Source organism: Sinohyriopsis cumingii, chromosome 10, assembly GCF_028554795.1.
Source record: "Sinohyriopsis cumingii isolate HCF-2022 chromosome 10, ASM2855479v2, whole genome shotgun sequence".
Lineage (NCBI taxonomy): Eukaryota > Metazoa > Mollusca > Bivalvia > Unionida > Unionidae > Sinohyriopsis > Sinohyriopsis cumingii.
In genome coordinates, this window is record NC_142970.1 from 46,895,560 (window position 1) to 46,914,143 (window position 18,584).

The following is an 18,584-nucleotide window of genomic DNA, read 5'->3' on the forward strand; positions in this document are numbered from 1 at the left end:
CAGTGTTCATTCCATAACAGGAAAAAGTCGAAAAGTCAGGTCATGTACCCCCCTTCAGCAAAACAGGTTGCAGATACCCTAACCTGACTCTTGTTTGAGAAATTCGAACATACAGTATATTTTTAGCAGAGGTATTCACATCAAAATTAATTAATTTCTGCAATAAATAATCGCTTTTCCAGCATTATCTGTTTTATTTCAGTTGTTGAGAAATCAGACTACAGCAGGGTTTTCTAAAATTTTCTCAACTGCTGAAATAACCATGTCCACTGTACAGTTGGTTATTTTAGTTGATGAGGACATTGAAGCTGTAGTCTAACTTGGGTGCAACTATTTGAAAGTATGTAAAGCTGGAAAAATGAATATTGATTGCAGAAATTAATAAATCTAAGACCTGAGCACCTGTGATCATTATCCTTTCTTGTCAGTAGCTTTCTGATTTGAATTTGTCGCGCTCGAGTAACTGTTCCCCCTCCCTGTAAAGAATTTATTTTGGACATTTGAGTCACATTTATTTCTTGTTTCGGTAATAAGTCCAGTTGTGTTTTCTGTGAAGATTTCATCAATAATAATGAATCATGTGCTTTCAATTGTCAACCAAGCTAATCAAAATCATTAAGTTATTTCTGTCAGCCAATGAAATTGATCATCTTGTGCATTGAATTCAGCAAGTTTATGTTGCACTCAGTTCACCGTTCAGTCTAAAATCAACTGTAAGGATCACTGATCTTGATTTTCTTGGGGTTTTTATGTACCCTGTCATCATCATCATCCAGGCTACGGATGCCATGAGGGAACTTTCATATGTCAAAGAAGAAATATAAGGGTCAGTGATACAAGGGTACAGCTTAGAATGAACCCCATGCACATCAACCTTACTATATTTGTATGATTTTGGATTGCTTGGATTCTTAGTCATGTGAAAATATCCATTTCCAAACAGTTTAATCCTGAAACTACAGTATTTGCCATTACAAAATACTGTAGCACATTAAAGTTGTTCATTATCCCTAATGGTTTCCTGCTCAACAACAAAGATTATTTTCGAGGTCAAGGATGTTTGAAGTTCGATAATACACAGATCAACACTGTTTAAAGTTTTCAGTTCCATTTGCAATAATGTTCATGTGATTATTTTACAGATCTCGAAATGCCATGATCCTCGATGACATTCCAGGTGAGTCGGAAGACTTGCCACTGCGGGAGGATGGGGATGGACATGAGTATCCGGAAGAAAGTCTTGAACCAGATCATAGGATTGGGCCAGATGCAGGTACAGTAACATTATATAAAATTTCTTTAACAAATGATGTTGATTCATTGCTCAGCAATATTTCACTCAGACAGGTATCAGATAATATTATCCCCATGCTTTTACCAAAAAAATAAATAAAATATAAATAGACAATGATGTTAATGATAAATTATTTTCATTATTATTATTATTATTATTATTAAATCTGCTGCTCTTAATTGAGAATATACTTGAAAAATGATAATACAGGCTTCACAAACGTATTTAATAACTTTGTCATAAAATGTTTTAAAACTGAAGAGATAGAAACTAATTATAATGGGCTGTTATACAGCTTAATGGAAATAAATTGTTTTCATGCATTTTCTTTAAGCTAAGCATTTGCATCACTTTACATATTATCCTTATTTGCATTGTCAAGTTCTCCAAACCAGCTCAGCTTCATTTTTCAGCTCATCTCTGCTTCAGAAGAATTAGATTTTGCTGTCTTTCCAGAAATGACTGCTCAGCATAATAATTGCTTTTTCACTGTTTGCTTTGTGAATAGTAATAGACTGTATTTTGCTCGTCTGTCATAAGGCCAAGTGAGATTATGGTAGTGTCCTTTGTCTGGTGTCCATCATGTGTCCATCAGTTGTCAAAGTCATCCATACACAATTGCTATTTACAGTTTCTTTTCAAAAACCTCTGAACAGAATTTGACCAAATTTCAGTGAAGGCATCCTCGGACCTGAAGTTCTTTTAGATTTGTACAGATGTTAATCTGTCATCAACTATACCCACCAATACCAAAATAGTTCAACTTTGAAGTTTTCTTTTAAGAACTGCAGAATTTGATCAGATTTGACTCAAAGGATCTTGGCATAAAGTCACTGCCAGATGATATTGCCACCATTATTAGAAATAATTAAAAAAATTGCTTAACAGAATTTGACTCATTTTGACCAAAAGCATCTTGGCATGAAATTCTGAATGATGCTGATCCAGCATCAGATATGGCGTCCAGTGCTAAAGATAAAACAATATTTTAGTGACATTGCAACAACTGCTAAACCAACAACTGCTAAACAGAATTTGACCACATTTGACAGAAAACATCCAGATATAGCAGGATTTCTGTTTTAGACATGAGATTTCAATTCACCATCAAATATGTCACCAATACTAAAATAGAAAATCCTAAAAAGGTATTTCTTTTCAAATCACCACTATTCTGAATGTGACCAAAGTGGTTAGAAGCATCTTGGCATATAGGGCTTCCAAAGTTGTACGAGTGATATCTTTTTACCATTAGATATGACAGCAGTTACCGTGCTCAAAATGGATACAGTTTTAAATGACTTCTTCTAAAAAAATGAAATTGGCCAAATCTGAAATAGGATATTCATTCCTGTGTGAAGGGCTTGTAAGTTCATACAGATGATGCCAAAAATTCATCACAGATAGCTGCTGTTACCAGAAGTATAAAAGCCTTTAACAGCTTCTTCATAAACTCTTCAGACTTTTGTCAGATTTGATAGAAAGTGTCCTAGCTTGAACGCCTTTCCAGATTTTACAAACAGTAATGTTTTGCCATAAAATATGGCTGCTGTTAGTGAAGGTAAAAAATATTTACACAATTTTATAAACAAAGCTGAACAGAATTTGACTAAGTTTGACACAAAGCATCCTTGAATAAGGGCTGTTCAGTATTGGACAATATATGTTGATGTGCCGTCAGATATAGTTGACAACACAAAACTAGAGAAACCTTGGAATGATTGCTTTCGTTACATAGCCAATCAACAGTGTTAGGATAAATTTCAACAAAGAACATACTACTGACATAGATTTCTTGTTAGTGGAAGGCAACGGTTACTAAGTAATCAATAATGAGGACTACATGTATTTAGGTTATGTTCCACAGTTTCCACAAAATTTCACTTTCTGACACATATTTAGTCTGCTTGGGTTTAAATCTTTACAGGACACACGGTAGTAATTGTATGGCAAAATGGGAGCCAGTCTGGAAATGGGTGAATATAAAATAGAGTATGTATGGGTTTTGCTGGCCAGGATTGGTTGATAATGAAAGTTAGATTTTAGTAAAAAGAATCTTTTGAGAGTTTATCCTAGTTTTAACTGAGAAAAAATAGTCATTGTTTTATTGATGGAATTTCAGTCCTTTTAACAGTTTTGAGTTTGAAACACTCGTTTACTGAAATTAGCGCCTGACTCTTTGGTGCACAATTGAAAGCATATGTTCCCAACACATGTAGGTCCAGAAAATGCTGCACTTAATATCATTTTCTCTACACAGAAGCTGTCATCCAGGATGTTTCTAAGTTTTAATTATAACCATGACCTCAGAGGCAGTGTAAGATCATGGGGACAGTGCTGGTTATATAAATGCCTGGACTTTTTTCTTCTTTTGCTGGATAGATATGGTTAGGTAAAGCAGATAAATGACAACAACAGTACTAGATGTTCTAGTAGCTGTGTTCTCCAGACTTATCTTTCTTCTCTACAGATTCAGTATGTATGCTAGTTTTCATTATGAAACTGATGTGTGTCAGTGATTCACATGGCTGGCCCACCTGGGCCTATTGTTAATAAAAGCCACCATGGAGTAAAACTTGGTTTTGTAATGTTTATTGCTTGATTATTGAGTTATTTTATTAAAAATAGAAGGATCTTTAAAATAACTTCTCAAATTATATTTAGCAGATTTGATTTGGTTCGACAGCATTATGGTCTGGTTTGATCAGATGGTGCTGATCCACTGTCAGATATGGCCACTGTTACTAATAATAGAAAAACATTTTTGTAATGATAAAAGAATCTTAAATTTGTGCTTGGATTCAGCCAGTGAGGGTATGTGAGAAAGCTTGCCAGTCGCTTCTCATGGGTCGGTGGTTCTTTCCTCCACTATTAATACTGACCACCATGTATAGCCTATCTTGTGCTGAAAAATGGCATTAAACCCTACAAAAACAATAAATTTGTGCTTATATCAAATGGAGTAATCAGTAAAACAAAAAAATTTCATTCCAAAGTTTGCAGAATGAATTGACTCATTTTAGAAATTTAGTAATGAACACTAATGTAAAATCCTCTGTTTTATATCAGCAGCTTTTTTTAAAAAAAATCCTGTATTTCAGTCAGAAATCTTATAAATTCTGCAGCCTGTTCCATCAATTTTGTCACCATTTTAACATTTTAGTAAAGCAACACTAACTAAACATAAGTGCAGTGTATTATCAATAATTGAACTTGAACTGGAGACTTAATTTGTTTAGAACAATTTTTGAAAAAATTGAATTTATTATGATATATGCTGACATTTTTCTACCAAGCATGATAGCCAGCTGTTTCAATTAATTTATTATTGTAAAGCAGGAAACAGATCCTTGTGATTTAATTTTGTGTGTTTCATAATAATAAACGGAAATTGCCAATTACTGTATTACCATATGTTACTCAAACCCTAACGTGTTGATATGTATGGATCACCAACCAGTACTGTCACTGGCAAAGTGTATGGACTTCACATGATTTACAAGCACATTAGCAACTTCATGGAGTTTTAGGTCAAATCTTTTATGCAGCTTGATGGAGTTTTTGGCCAAATCTCTGTTATGCAGCTTGATGGAGTTTTAGGCCAAATCTTGATGGATCGTTAGGCCAAATCTCTGTTACACAGCTTGATGGAGTTTTTGGCCAGATCTCTGTTATGCAGCTTGATGGAGTTTTAGGCCAAATCTGTGTTAAGCAGCTTGATGGAGTTTTAGGACAAATCTCTGTTACACAGCTTGATGGAGCTTTTGCTCAAATCTCAATGAAGTGTTAGGCCGTATCTCTGTTAAACGGCTTGATGGAGGTTTAGGCCAAATTTCTGTTTCACAGCTTGATGGAGTTTTGGGTCAAATCTCTGTTACACTGCTTGATGGAGTTTTTGGCCAAATCTCTGTTATTCAGCTTGATGGAGTTTTCGGCCAAATTTCTGTTAACGCAGCTTGATGGAGTTTTAGGCCGAATCTCTTACACAGCTTGATGGAGTTTTAGGCCAAATCTTGATGGAGTGTTAGGCCATAACTCTGTTAAACAGCTTGATGGATGTTTAGGCCATATTTCTGTTACACAGCTTGATGGAGTTTTGAGCCAAATCTCTGTTATGGAGTTTTGGGTCAGATCTCTTTTATGCATCTTGATAGGTTTTAGGGCAAATCTCTGTTATGCAGCTTGATGGAGTTTTTGCTCAAATCTCTTTTACACAGCTTGATGGAGTTTTAGGCCAAATATTGCTGGAGTGTTAGGCCATATCTCTGTTATACAGCTTGATGGAGGTTTAGGCCAAAATTTCTGTTACACAGCTTGATGGAGTTTTAGGCCAAATATTGATGGAGTGTTAGGCCATATCTTTATTATACAGCTTGATGGAGTTTTGGGCCAAATCTCTGTTACACAGCTTGATGGAATATTTGGCCAAATCTCTGTTATGCAGCTTGATGGAGTTTTTGGCCTAATATCTGTTCCACAGCTTGATGGAGTTTTAGGCCAAATATATGTTATGCAGCTTATTGGAGTTTTAGGCAAATCTTTGTTAATGCAGCTTGATGGAGATTTAGGCCAAATCTCTTTTACACAGCTTGATGGAGTTTTAGGTCATATCTCTTTTACACAGCTTGATGGAGTTTTTGGCCTATTATCTATTGCGCAGCTTGATGGAGATTTAGGCCAAATCTCAGTTATGCAGCTTGATGGAGTTTTGGCCTAATCTCTGTTATGCAGGTTGATTGAGTTTTATGTCAAATCTCTGTTTCACAGCTTGATGGAGTTTTAGGCCAAATCTCTGTTACCCTGACTGCCAGTTATATCTCACGTACAAATTCAAATCGTCATAACTTAAAAATGTTTCAACCATTTTTCATAAGCTTTTCAGTAGGCAGTAAACAATTAACACTAATTCAGACTGAGTATAATTTGATATTTTGCAATCTGATATGCTAATGGAAGGGGTTTGGTTATGTTGTCTCTGGTGATAAGTCATTTATGTTCACTTCAGAGTTGTTCAAATCTTGCATCCAAGGCCTATGAATTTAAGAGTTTATCATATAGGGTGCTTCTCTTTCTTTTGGGGCCCCATGTGGCTGAGTGGTCTAGGATGCTTATTTTTCCAGATCACTGACATCTTACTTGTGTCCACCTGGGTTCGAATCACCACAAGGCCATTGTTGGTATATGAGAAAACTTGACAGTTCCTCCTCCACCAAAAGTACTGGCCGCCATGTATGGCCTATCATGTGCTGACAATTAACATCAAATCTTCACAACCTTTTCTATTCAGGAATTGCATCTCTAATGTAGGTATTTTGCTGAGCAATACATAGTGAAAACATGTGAAATCTTTATTTGTAGCTGGCATTAGTTATATAAAAATACATGTTTATTTTGTATAAATGCACAATTTCATATTAGCTCATTGACAAGTTTCTTTCAATGGGGGAATACCATCTCTTGTTGGAAAGGGAGGTCACTTCAGTCTTTCTAGTCAACGCTTCAGAGGTCGTGGATTCAATCCCTGGCCGAGTCATACCAAAGCCTTTAAAAAATGGTACTAACAGCTGCCTCACCTGACGCTCAACATTAAGAGGCTAGTGTTAGGACTGGTTGACCTGGTGTCAGGATAATATGACTGGGTGGGACATCATTCTACATGTCTGCAGCATGATGTCCCAGTGTTAGACATCACTATAAACTACCACACTGTAGACATCGTAGCAATATGACGTCCATTATGGCCATCAGAACAGCCATCTTGAAAATGTTCTTTGTATTAGTCCTCCTGAATGGATGGTTATTATCAACATAAGGTTTTCTTTGTACTAGTCCTCCTGAATGGATGGTCATTATCAACATAAGGTTTTCTTTGTACAAGTCTCCCTGAATGGATGGTCATTATCAACATAAGGTTTTCTTTGTACTAGTCCCCCTGAATGGATGGTCATTATCAACATGAGGTTTTCTTTGTACTAGTCCCCCTGAATGGATGGTCAATATCAACATGAGGTTTTCTTTGTACTAGTCCCCCTGAATGGATGGTCATTATCAACATGAGGTTTTCACTAAATGATGTGTTATGATGTGGATGTTGTTCCTAAAGGAAAATTGTGCTAATTGGACAAACAATATAGCCATGGGGTTGGCAACCTATTTTAAATAGCATGCCACTTTTTTCTGGATTAATTACAAAATGAACAAGCACATTCCATCAGTAGGATAGTAACACTGTTACAATCAAGATTGTTGACTACCTTTCACGTGTACCCAAAAAAATCCTCATGATGTGCCACCTTCTGGCACATGTGCCGTAGGTTGCCACAATAGCCAACTTGAAAATCTTGTTTATGATGTCTAGTTGATCCTAAAAAGAAAGGTTCTGATCTGATGTCTGGTGGAAATCTTGTGATGAATCTTCCTGAATATAGTCATATCATAATGGGTTTTCACTGATATACTTCCTATACTTAGTTGATCCTAAATGAAAATGGTGCCTATCTGACCTACAGTATGGCCACCATGGTAGCTAGCTTGTAAATCATGTTATTGCTGCTCATGAATGGAAAATCATAGTAACATTGGATTTACACCAGAAATCGTGAAAATCTTGTACCTTAGTTACTCCATAGACTGAGCTTATTTTGACCTGGGGGTTTTCATTAAAAGATTTCTTATGGTGTCTAGTTGGTTCGAAATGAAAATGATAAAAACTGACCCACAATATGGCCACCATGGTGGCTATATCAAAATTACTGCTATTTCTACTATTCCCAGATGAAAGGTTATATCATGATGGGGCTTTTTACCAATGGGCTTCTTATGATACTTTGTTGGTCTTAAATGAAAACGGGGCCAATCATACATCCAGTATTACTAACATGATGCTGCTGTAACAATCTTACTGTTGCTACACACCAATGGATGTTGACATTGCTGTTGCTACACACCAGTGGATGGTGATATTGGCATGAGTCTCTTACCAAAAAGACTTCTAAAGATGTTTTCTTGGCCCTAAATGAAAATTACGCTAATCTTGCATATAATATATGCACCACAGCAGCTGAGTTGAAAATCTTGTTATTGTTGAAGAATATCAGAGATGGTTTCAACATTCAGCAGCATAAAAAGAAGAAATGGTCTTATCTTGAATTCCTAGAAACTTTTTTTCCTCCATTTTTCCCCATTAGAGTCTGTCCCTTCAGGGACTCTTATTTTGTTTTGTAAAAAATACATATCGATAAAAGCTTCCCAAGTCCAAAACATTTGAAAGGTATTTAGAAACAGTCAGAATAAATGTACATGAAAATATATGAACAGGTTTGTTTACATGATAGTGGTAATTAGTTCAAACTGTAGTGGCCTCTGATGTTACTGGTGGTTAGTCTTACCTTTTAACTCATTCAGCCCAAATCCTGACTGTAGGTCTGATGAGGTGTACCCTACTTCCAAGCTCTGTAGCATCAAGGTCATTTAAGATACACCAAAGTGGGTTGTATTACAAACAAGCAGACAGATGTAGCTCTACAATGATACCAAATAATCTGGACTTTCTTCTCATATTACAAAATGCAGAGGGAGAAACTTATTTTTTTAGACAGATTTTTTTACACCAAAGATTTGCCTGTTGTCAGAATAAGATTTTTTGTCCAGATTTTAGACTTGTTGGCCTGTGATCTAAGACAGAATGGTCTGAACTGCATGCAGACAGGTGAACCTTTGCAAAAAGTAGGACAAGTTGGGGATTGGGAATAAGAAGTGATCAGGAGAACTCCAACTTTTACCCTTCTGCACATGTGCGAGCCAAATAGCAAGGGAAAAATGTTTCTAGCAACAACTAGGCATCAATCTAAGTGAAAAACTCTTGGAAGCAGATATATTTGGATGTATGTAGAATTAACCTCCAATGTGCGTTCCCCCCCCCCCCCCCCCCATTTCAGGCAAAAGTGACAAAACTGTCGGAAGGGGACCCCATGTGGCTGAGTATTCTAAAGCACTCACCGTTATGGATCACTGCCATCTCACTTCTGTCTGCGTAGGTTCAAGTCTTTGGTTCGGCCAATGAGGGTATGTGAGAAAGCTTGCCAGTAGCTTCTTGTGAGTCGATAGTTCTTTCTGGGGTTTTCCTGGGTTCTTCCTCCACCATTTATACTGGCTACCATGTATAGCCTATCTTGTGCTGAAAAATGGCCTTAAACCCAACAACAGCAACAACAACAATAACAACAACAAAACTCTCAGGGGGACTGAATGAGTTAAGGGGACAAGTCCAAACCGAATATAAATCTTTTCCATGGTGTCATTACCAAAATGGGCACATGCAGCTTAAGAACACAGAGGCAAACTGAACTAAAGAGACAACTAGCATTTGTGTAAAAGCATACTAATTTAAGTTTACAAAGGCAAATCAAGTAAAGATTTTATTTTTGATCAGTAATTTGCTTGAATTTTGTACTACTTTTTCTTTATAAAATATCCATATATTTCCCACCTTTTCCTTACTTAAAAAATGATAACAAAACAAACTCTACTTTATCTCTATTTCCCAAAGGGTTGCTGAAAGACTGTCACTTATACATTACACAGATAAAAATAATCCCATATCGCATAATGAAGTTAAACCTTATTTGTGACAACCTGATTGAAAATAGCTGGGATCAGTTTTAGTTCAAACGAAGTCAAGTTTTGCAATGGAATTACCAGTATTATAAGTATTATAAGCTTAAATGACACTGATCGGTATTAGTTCAACTTTCAACATGTATGATCGATTATAAGTTGAATCCAATATTGCACAGACTTATAAGCTGTCCAATGTCGCATCATGTGCCTTGTATATATGGGTTTTGCAGTTTGTTGGGAGTAATTAGTGAAACAAACAATATAATAAGATGATGATCAGGGTCTATGTTGTTTGCAATTGCATTGTAAGCTAGTATATATGTTAATACCCCTCTGTTTGGCATTGGTATTTACAGATACATATATGCTGCCTACTGAATCTCAACTGTACTTCCTTGCAAACAGTTTGAAGTGAGTTTCATAGCACCATCCTCTTAGGGAGTGGTAACAGGGCTAATTTCGTTATTTTTAGTATTGATTATGTTTTTGCAATTGGTTTATGAACACATGGGCTTTTCCCACCCAGTGTACATGCAGTTATATCTGGAATCATGAAAATTGGTGAAGAGCTGCATCTTCACCCACATCACAAAAGAAATTCACTGTAACTTGTATTTTTGGTGTTTCACTGACGTTGCTGTTTGAAGTTTATTTCTGAAGCACTGTTTATGCTAGACTTGTAAAACTAAATGTGTGCATCACAGTAACACACCCATACAACAAAAAAGTCACCATGACCTGTATTTCTTCTTGTACTGGCTTTGGTTTGGTTTTTGCATTTAGGTCAAAACCCAATTTTTTTTGACAGGCTATAAGCATACTACATTCCTTACATTAAACTGGGGATGCATTTTGTTAAGTACTTCCCTCTGTTTGCAAAAGAGGTCACTCTGACCTGTACTTCATACTTCAGGATTTTTGTTGAGAGTTTGCATTTAAAGTTTATTTCATGGATGCTGTTCATGTTAAGAAAAAAAATGAACCTATTACTTGGATACATCAGTTACAACTATACCTGTACAGCCAAAGAAGTTCAGTCATTTATATTTTACACCTTAATAAAAATGCTCTAAGCATTTGTGTTTTGTTCATGTCCACATACATTTTTTCCAAGCTGTATATATATGCAAGTGTAGATGAAAGTAGAAATAAGTTTAGCCAGTGCTTAAATTTCCATATTAATGACTATGTGGTATATTGTAATAGGCTAAACACCTTAACTGTGTGTTGTACATGTGAATGAGTAGGTATTAGAAGAGTGGACTGCATGCTTTTCATGTTGTCTTGTACTATAGAATTAATCAAGGTAACTACTGACGCATTTACTGCTTGTAATAGCTAGCTCTCACTCCAAGGTTACTCTAATCCACTGTAAACCCTGAGGTTCTTTGGTGGACAGTAGTAATAGCATCTAAAAATGAAGCATTCTTTGGTTGTATCAATCCATTATAGTATCACATAAAAAAACATTACTTTTTTATCTTACTGTATGTAACTTAATTTTTGTCCAATCAAATGGGTCCTTTTGTGGGTCAAGGTTACTATAGTCAGAATTTCATTTCTGCACAGTAATTAATATTTACATGAATTACTCCTGGTTAATTGCTCCTTTGAGTTGGTACTGAAAGCTTTTGTGGAATAAGCAGCATGTATATAATGGTTGATAACATTCCGGTTTTAAATATTGTATCTATGATGTTTATATCAGTGAGGTCCAATTAAAAATGTCCTTGTTTATAGAACACCTAGGTTTCTATGTTGATAATTTGTTTGCTTACCTTAATTTAGTGCATTTATTCATGGAGAACAGTTACACAGTGTAATAGCACTTAAAAATATGCCCGTCTGAATTGTGTTGTTGTAAAGTCATCATAGTGAATCAGCGTTGCCATTTTTTTAACTTTATTTTCCTGTGTTAGGCGGGCACTGCCCCCTTAAGGTGGTACATTACCCTTCTCAAGGATGAATCCTGTCCTCTTTGGGAACTGCCCTTTCTTAGTGTTATCTTAGTTGGTTTTATCCATGGCATAGGCTACATTTCATTTGTGCATTTTAAGGCACCAACTTCGTATCGTGTTGCCTCAATTTCTATTTTGCATAGAGACGGGACCTTTGTCACATTTAAAAGATCCTGTTTTGATCAAACTTGGAATGTTGTTCATAAGGATATGCTGTACTAGAGCTGTGTTGTTGTTGTTGTTCTTTTAGGGTTTAATGCCATTTTTCAGCACACAATTGGCTATGCATGGTGGCCAGTATTAATGGTGGAGGAAGAACCCAGGAAAACCCTGGAAAGAACCACCAGCCCATGAGAAGCTACTGGCAAGCTTTCTCACATACCCACATTGGCCAAATCCTAGACTCGAACCCACACAGAGGTGAGATGGCAGTGATCCATAACGGAGAGCGCTTTAGACCACTTGGCCACATAGGGCCCCACTAGAGTTGTGTTAAGGGTGGTTTACCTAGCAATGGTATGGCTCTCATAACAACCATGTGGACAAATGTCTCCAATCAAGTACGACTTGTCAATAGTAAAAAGATAAAGATCTTCTGAGAGGGATCGTTTCTCTATAATGACCACACCAGCATATATTTAATTGGTAGAGTCGTAGAATGAACATCTTTCATGGTCATTTGAAAGAAGCCAATACCATATTTAGTTCAGTTGAAATTAATTAACATCGAGACACATCTAAGTAGCATTTCAGATACCATAAATTTAAACAGAATAGCGGGAAATTATTCCAACATGCGTGTCTTTCAGTCCAAGTTACATGCATTATTTCTGTTCCATTTGCACTTAGGACTAGTTCATGCTAGGTGAGTGATATTCAGACTCACTTGGACCTGTTGTTGTATAATGGATTACCGCTTGGACAAATCCAGGCAGTAGCTTTAAATTTTTAACGTTGCTCAAAAAATGTGAAACTCTGGAGTGTAACAGTCAAAAATGATGATGCACAAGACGGCAGAAAATGATCGCAAGGGAGGCTGTTAGAACTTATTAATGTGATATGAGATCCATTTATTTCTTTTGCTTTTGTCTTTTAATTTGCATGATTTATTTCATCATCTCTTGCACAGAGCATGCTAGACAGCTTTTGCACGATTCCTTCTCCCAGCAGCTGCTTCCTCCCCCTCCTGCCTACCCTGGAAACTCCAATCTTATGTTCCAGCTGGATGGCATTGTAGGCAAGTAGATCTCATCTGATTATTTCTTTACCTGTACAGGTGACGCTCGATTTGCACTAATTCGATCTATGCATTTTCATGTTAGCATAATTTATAATGAAGAAATAACATTCAGTATGCACCACTGTGCTCATTTTATGCTATTGCTGGTGTTATGTGCTATGACTTGTGCACAGCTCTTGTAAAAAGTGCATGTGTGCACATCTCATCGCTCACCAAGGAAGCACAATTACTTGTTATTTATGCCAATTTCAGTTGATGCCGTAACCTCAGAAATGCATCTGTCATGTAAATCAAGTGTCACCTATAATGTTCATTTATTTTCATTAGTTTAAATTTTGCAAAAAATTACATTTTTATCTCTGTTAATATTCATGCATAAGGAAATGGTTGCATTGTTTCCATGGAATGCATACTGGACATTTGGTCTTTAAATGTGTGGTTTTAGCAAGACAGAATCGAGAAAAGTAGGTCCTCCACCATGAATGTGAACTAAATGTAGTTATAAGAAAACCATATTGTGTATCTTTAGAAATGTCAAAGTATTATTTGTATAGAATATTTAGTTTCACATTCTGTGAAGAAATTTTTTAATTAGCTGCTTGAAGCTAGTGATGTTGATTGGTTTTTAATGGCATATTGAGCAGTTTGTTTGGTTATATCATGCTGAGGAAATGGAAATCAAGTACCATTTCCAAGGATACACAGAGGCATCCAACCCAGACTATCAAACATGCAAACCAAGTACCACTCCCAAGGATACACATAGGCATACAACCCAGACTATCAAACATGCAAACCAAATACCACTCCCAAGGATACACAGGTATCCAATCCTGGCTATTGAACCTGCAAACCAAAAAACACTACCAAGGATACACACAGAGGCATCCAATCCAGGCTATTGAACCTGCAAACCAAATAACACTACCAAGGATACACACAGAGGCACCCAACCCAGACTATCAAACATGCAAGCCAAATACCACTCCCAAGGATACACACAGAGGCATCCAATCCAGGCTATCAAACATGCAAACCAAATACCACTCCCAAGGACACACAGAGGCATCCAATCCAGGTTGTTGAACCTGCAATCCATGGATTTGGAGTCTGATGCTCTAACAGCTGAACAGCTGTGACTTTGGTTCCAAAAGTCAGGGTCCCTACTGGTCATGAGAGTGATGTTGGACAACATGTCACAACAAAAAGGAGTTCAGAAGCTTTGTGATCTTCACATTTTGTAGTATTTGTTGCTAGATATATAGGCCATAACTAGAAAGTAAAAGATATGCTAGCATTATTCATCAATTCATATGCCAAATTTGCTTATTTAACTCATTAACCCCAGGAGGTTTTTGTTGGTTTCCCCTGAAATACGAGTAGGAAACATTTTGGGGGCTATTTCTGATCACATCCTAATACATCGACTTCCAAGAGATTTCCCATTCACCTAATGCCTAGTTGTATTAGAAACATCGTTTTTCATTGGCTATTTCATTCACGCATGAGCAGTATGGTAAAAGTTGGAGTTCTTTTTTGTTTTTGTTTAACGGACCCATCATTTTCGCATAAACACGGCACCAGGGGCTAATGAGTTAAGGGACTTTTAGAATTACATGTAAACTTATTTTTGTTATTGTGTTTCTGCTGTACTTTAATGGGGGCCTCTTGCATTATCTGTCAAATCTTGTCACATGTATCTATCACCAATTTTATTTCTGCTCAATAACATTTGAGGTTGTTGATGTATTGAAACCTAACTTGGTATGAGATTTTCTACAAGGCAAACCCAGGTGATGATGTTGAATGTTCTAGAAATGTGACAGAACTTGGTGGAGTTATGGCCCTTGTTTGACATAACATTTGCCTTTAGAGAGTGAACCAAGCTTTATTCAGTTCCACCATATTTGCAGAGGTATTTGTTTTATATGGACATATTTCTAGTAGAATCATTGGAATAAAATTCACAATAATATTTCCAGACAATCATTCCACCTCGGAAGATGACTTTGTAGAACTTGACAATGAAATTGTTGAGATTGATGGTCTGTCTAGCACCACGTCAGAAAGTGAAGGTGAAGAAATGGTTGATGTTGGATACAGAAAACGTGTAGCAGTAAAGTTCAGTCGTGACTGTATCAAGGTAAGTTTATTACAATTCGCCATTGCAAGCAAATTTAATAATATCAATGAAACTGGTTGCAAACAAGACGTACAAAATCAAATTTTTTGGTGATGCTGTTGATTATAACAATAGCTTGGTATGGTAATGATGATAATGATTTGGGTAATGATGATGATGCTGGTGTGAGTGTATATTCACGTGCCACATATCAGTATATATTATGATCTGTGATATGATACATATTGATGTGCAGTAATGAAGATGCCTAACAAATCCCCTCCACATTTGTGTGTCCTGCAAATAAAAAAACAGTTGCATGCAGGCTTCAGACGCTACAGGGAAATAGGGAAAAAGTTGGGAGAAATGATAATTATTTGCCCGACTGTGAAAAGTCCTTGAATTTCGCAAATATTGAATGAAGTTGGGAAAAAAAATGGGAATTTTCTGCCACCACTTGACACCTGAAAAAATCACGCAATTAGGTCATAAATAAACTGATTTTGAGTGAAATGTATCGAGTTCTGACCAGAATAATTGGAGGGTACCGTATGGATCATTTTGTTGCTGGCAATAAACATATATGCTAAGTCAATCCAAAGGCCCAGTGGATTAGATTTGTCTAGTAGACTTTTATTTTCAAAGCCAGCTCAATATCCATATCTTTCTTTACATGGAAGGTATGAAAACCAGTCTAGCATCACAAGAGACCAACATGGTGGTGGCAAAGCATAGCCACTTACCGGATGGCCTAACAAACTTTGAACGTTGTTAGATCGAGTGATACATGCATGAAATCAATATGAAAATTACTTATTTTCTCAGAAATTGTGAGTATTAAAATCGTTATGTCTTTAATCTGCTGAAGTCTAGATAAAACTGTGTTGTTGATGAAATGTGACTTGGTACTCACGATTTGCATTGCTTGTCGTATGAGTACACAAATTTAACAACCCATATTTTCAAATGTTGTAGAGAAATTAAAAAAAATATATTAAATGAAAGTCATATACTGTTTGTAATAAAAATATAAAAATGAAAGAACACAAAATTCTCCATATTTATATATTCAGAGAACAACTTCTGGAGTTTTGTTGTATTACGTGACTACCACATTGACATGTGCTCTCTGTTTGATAATCAGACTGGCCAGATTGCTGGTTTTTACAAAATGTGTCTGACTCTCATTTAATATAATTCAATAAATGTAAAACAACATTATAAAGGAGTTTGTTGTTGATATCACGTGACTATTGGACTTCCAATGTTGTCATTTGAGATTTGTGAAGTCATGTGACTAATAATGCAAATGGCAAGTATTGGGTTTGGTTTCTTCTACACCGTAGTTTCATCTTGTCTGTTAGCAGATTAATGACATAATGATTATAATGCTTGCCATTTCTGAGAAAATGAATAATTTTTCTATTGATTTCATGCAGGTATGAGTCGATATAACATAAGTTTAAATTTTCTAGACCCACTGGTAAGCGACCACCATATGTAGCTACCACACAGTGGTGGCCAGTTTCCAAATTTTTGATATGCAGTTACAATGACCACACACCCCAACCTAAATGTCCAAATATGAAAAATGGGGTGGGAATATTTGGAGGAAATTGACTGCTATTTGTTTTAAGCCAAATTTGTAGTCCAAATTGTTGAATCTCAGAGATGAAATGAGAAATTGTTGTCCCTTGTAATATCTATTAAAAGATACAAGCCCATGTATCAATACAGGTTTGGTGACTGGTTTAACGAATGACAAGAAGACAAGTTGAATTAAAAGAAAATTCAGTCCTTGTTTATACAACAGTATATAATTTTGAAGGTCTTTTGTCAAAATTGAAATCAACCCTTTTGATTTTTTTTTTTTTTTTGAATGATGGATTTTTAACCAGATAGTCTTAAGGAGACTAGGTTGTTTGAAAAATCTTGTTTGGGATTTTATTGGCACAGATAAATTCAGGTTTAAACTCTTTTTGTTACAAGACAAGATTCTGGTTATTTGCGTTTATTTTTTTTCATACTGTAATAGGAAAGTTTACTTTCTATGAGATGCATATATATATTGCTATAGAATTCTTTAGAATTAAAGGTTTGAAAGGAAACAAAACATAATTTATGTTCATTATGTTGTTCCCACTTAGCAACATAGTGCAGCAAAATAAAGTTAGAATTTTTATTCTGTACATTGAAATGACTTCACATACCAATTTATATGAATATAATCTGACTTCAATGTTTTTGGAGAGTCTTGAAAGAGAAACATCTTTAGATTTAGAAAATGCATGTTTTATAATGTAGAATGTTCTTCAATTTCATTCAGTAATGATCATATGTGAACCTTGAAAAAAGTAATTTCATCCTGGAAAGACCCTGGAAATGACCTGGAAATTTATCTTTAGAAAAGCATGGGAACCATGAATAAAGTTAAGGTAAAAAAATTAAGGTGTGACAAACTGGAAAGACTTGCAATTTATTCGTGGAAATTTGATATTAAAATGCAATTTGTAACAATGATAATACACAGGCTTTGCATCACCGCTGTCCTGAGTTCAGTCTCCACTGTAGATACTGGAAGGGTTAAGTTGCCACACCAATCCATAATTGCTGTATTACCTCTTTCCTCAACCCAACAAACACCATGTGCAAAGTCAGTGCCATCACAAGTGAATAAATAAGTTGGCATGACTTAATTTCCATTTGATGCAGAATGAAATAAGATGGATTATTTTTATATTGAATCCCTTGCAGGTTTTCACAACGTACTCTACCGATGATTATGACAGAAGAAACGAAGATGTTGATCCTGTTTCGGCCTCTGCTGAGTATGAATTGGAGAAGAGAGTGGAAAGAATGGATGTCTTCCCCGTGGACTTAATTAAAGGTAAATATCAGCTTTTAGTCTAACCTTTAGCAAACTGATTGATATTGATATCTGCGCTTTTCATGCTGTAACAGCATCAGCAGTGTTATAATTTTGTGTTGATGTACCTACAGTGAAACCTGTCTATGAAGAACATTGAAGGGACCAAACACACTGTCCATGACAGACAGGTGTCATTTATATCGAGGCAGAAATGATACAAAATCAACCAAAGGGATGCATAAAATTTGTTCATTATATTAAGGTTTCAGTTAAGGCAAGATTCATTGTATGTCGCATCCCACTTCACAGCCTCATCACGAGTGAGTCAGTGTTCTTTTGGAAGCTTGGTCTTATTTACTATACCACTTTTGTCATGCTTTTGGTAATGGAAAGTGAGACTTAACAGAAAGTGAGACATAACAGTCACATTTCCATCAGATTTTAGCTCAGGTTCTTTTGGCAATGATTTGATTATAGGCTCA

At 36.0% G+C, this 18,584-nt stretch overlaps 1 protein-coding gene across 1 annotated transcript in view; it reads left to right on the forward strand.

Moving 5' to 3' along the window:
- Positions 1-18,584, forward strand: part of LOC149789989 (uncharacterized) — a 226,954-nt gene that overhangs the window by 84,134 nt on the left and 124,236 nt on the right. Inside the window, exons 4-7 of the mRNA XM_089972076.1 lie at positions 1,143-1,273; positions 13,001-13,108; positions 15,094-15,254; positions 17,988-18,120. Of these exons, the coding sequence (XP_089828202.1) occupies positions 1,143-1,273; positions 13,001-13,108; positions 15,094-15,254; positions 17,988-18,120 (533 nt within the window). The remainder of the gene's footprint in view (positions 1-1,142; positions 1,274-13,000; positions 13,109-15,093; positions 15,255-17,987; positions 18,121-18,584) is intronic.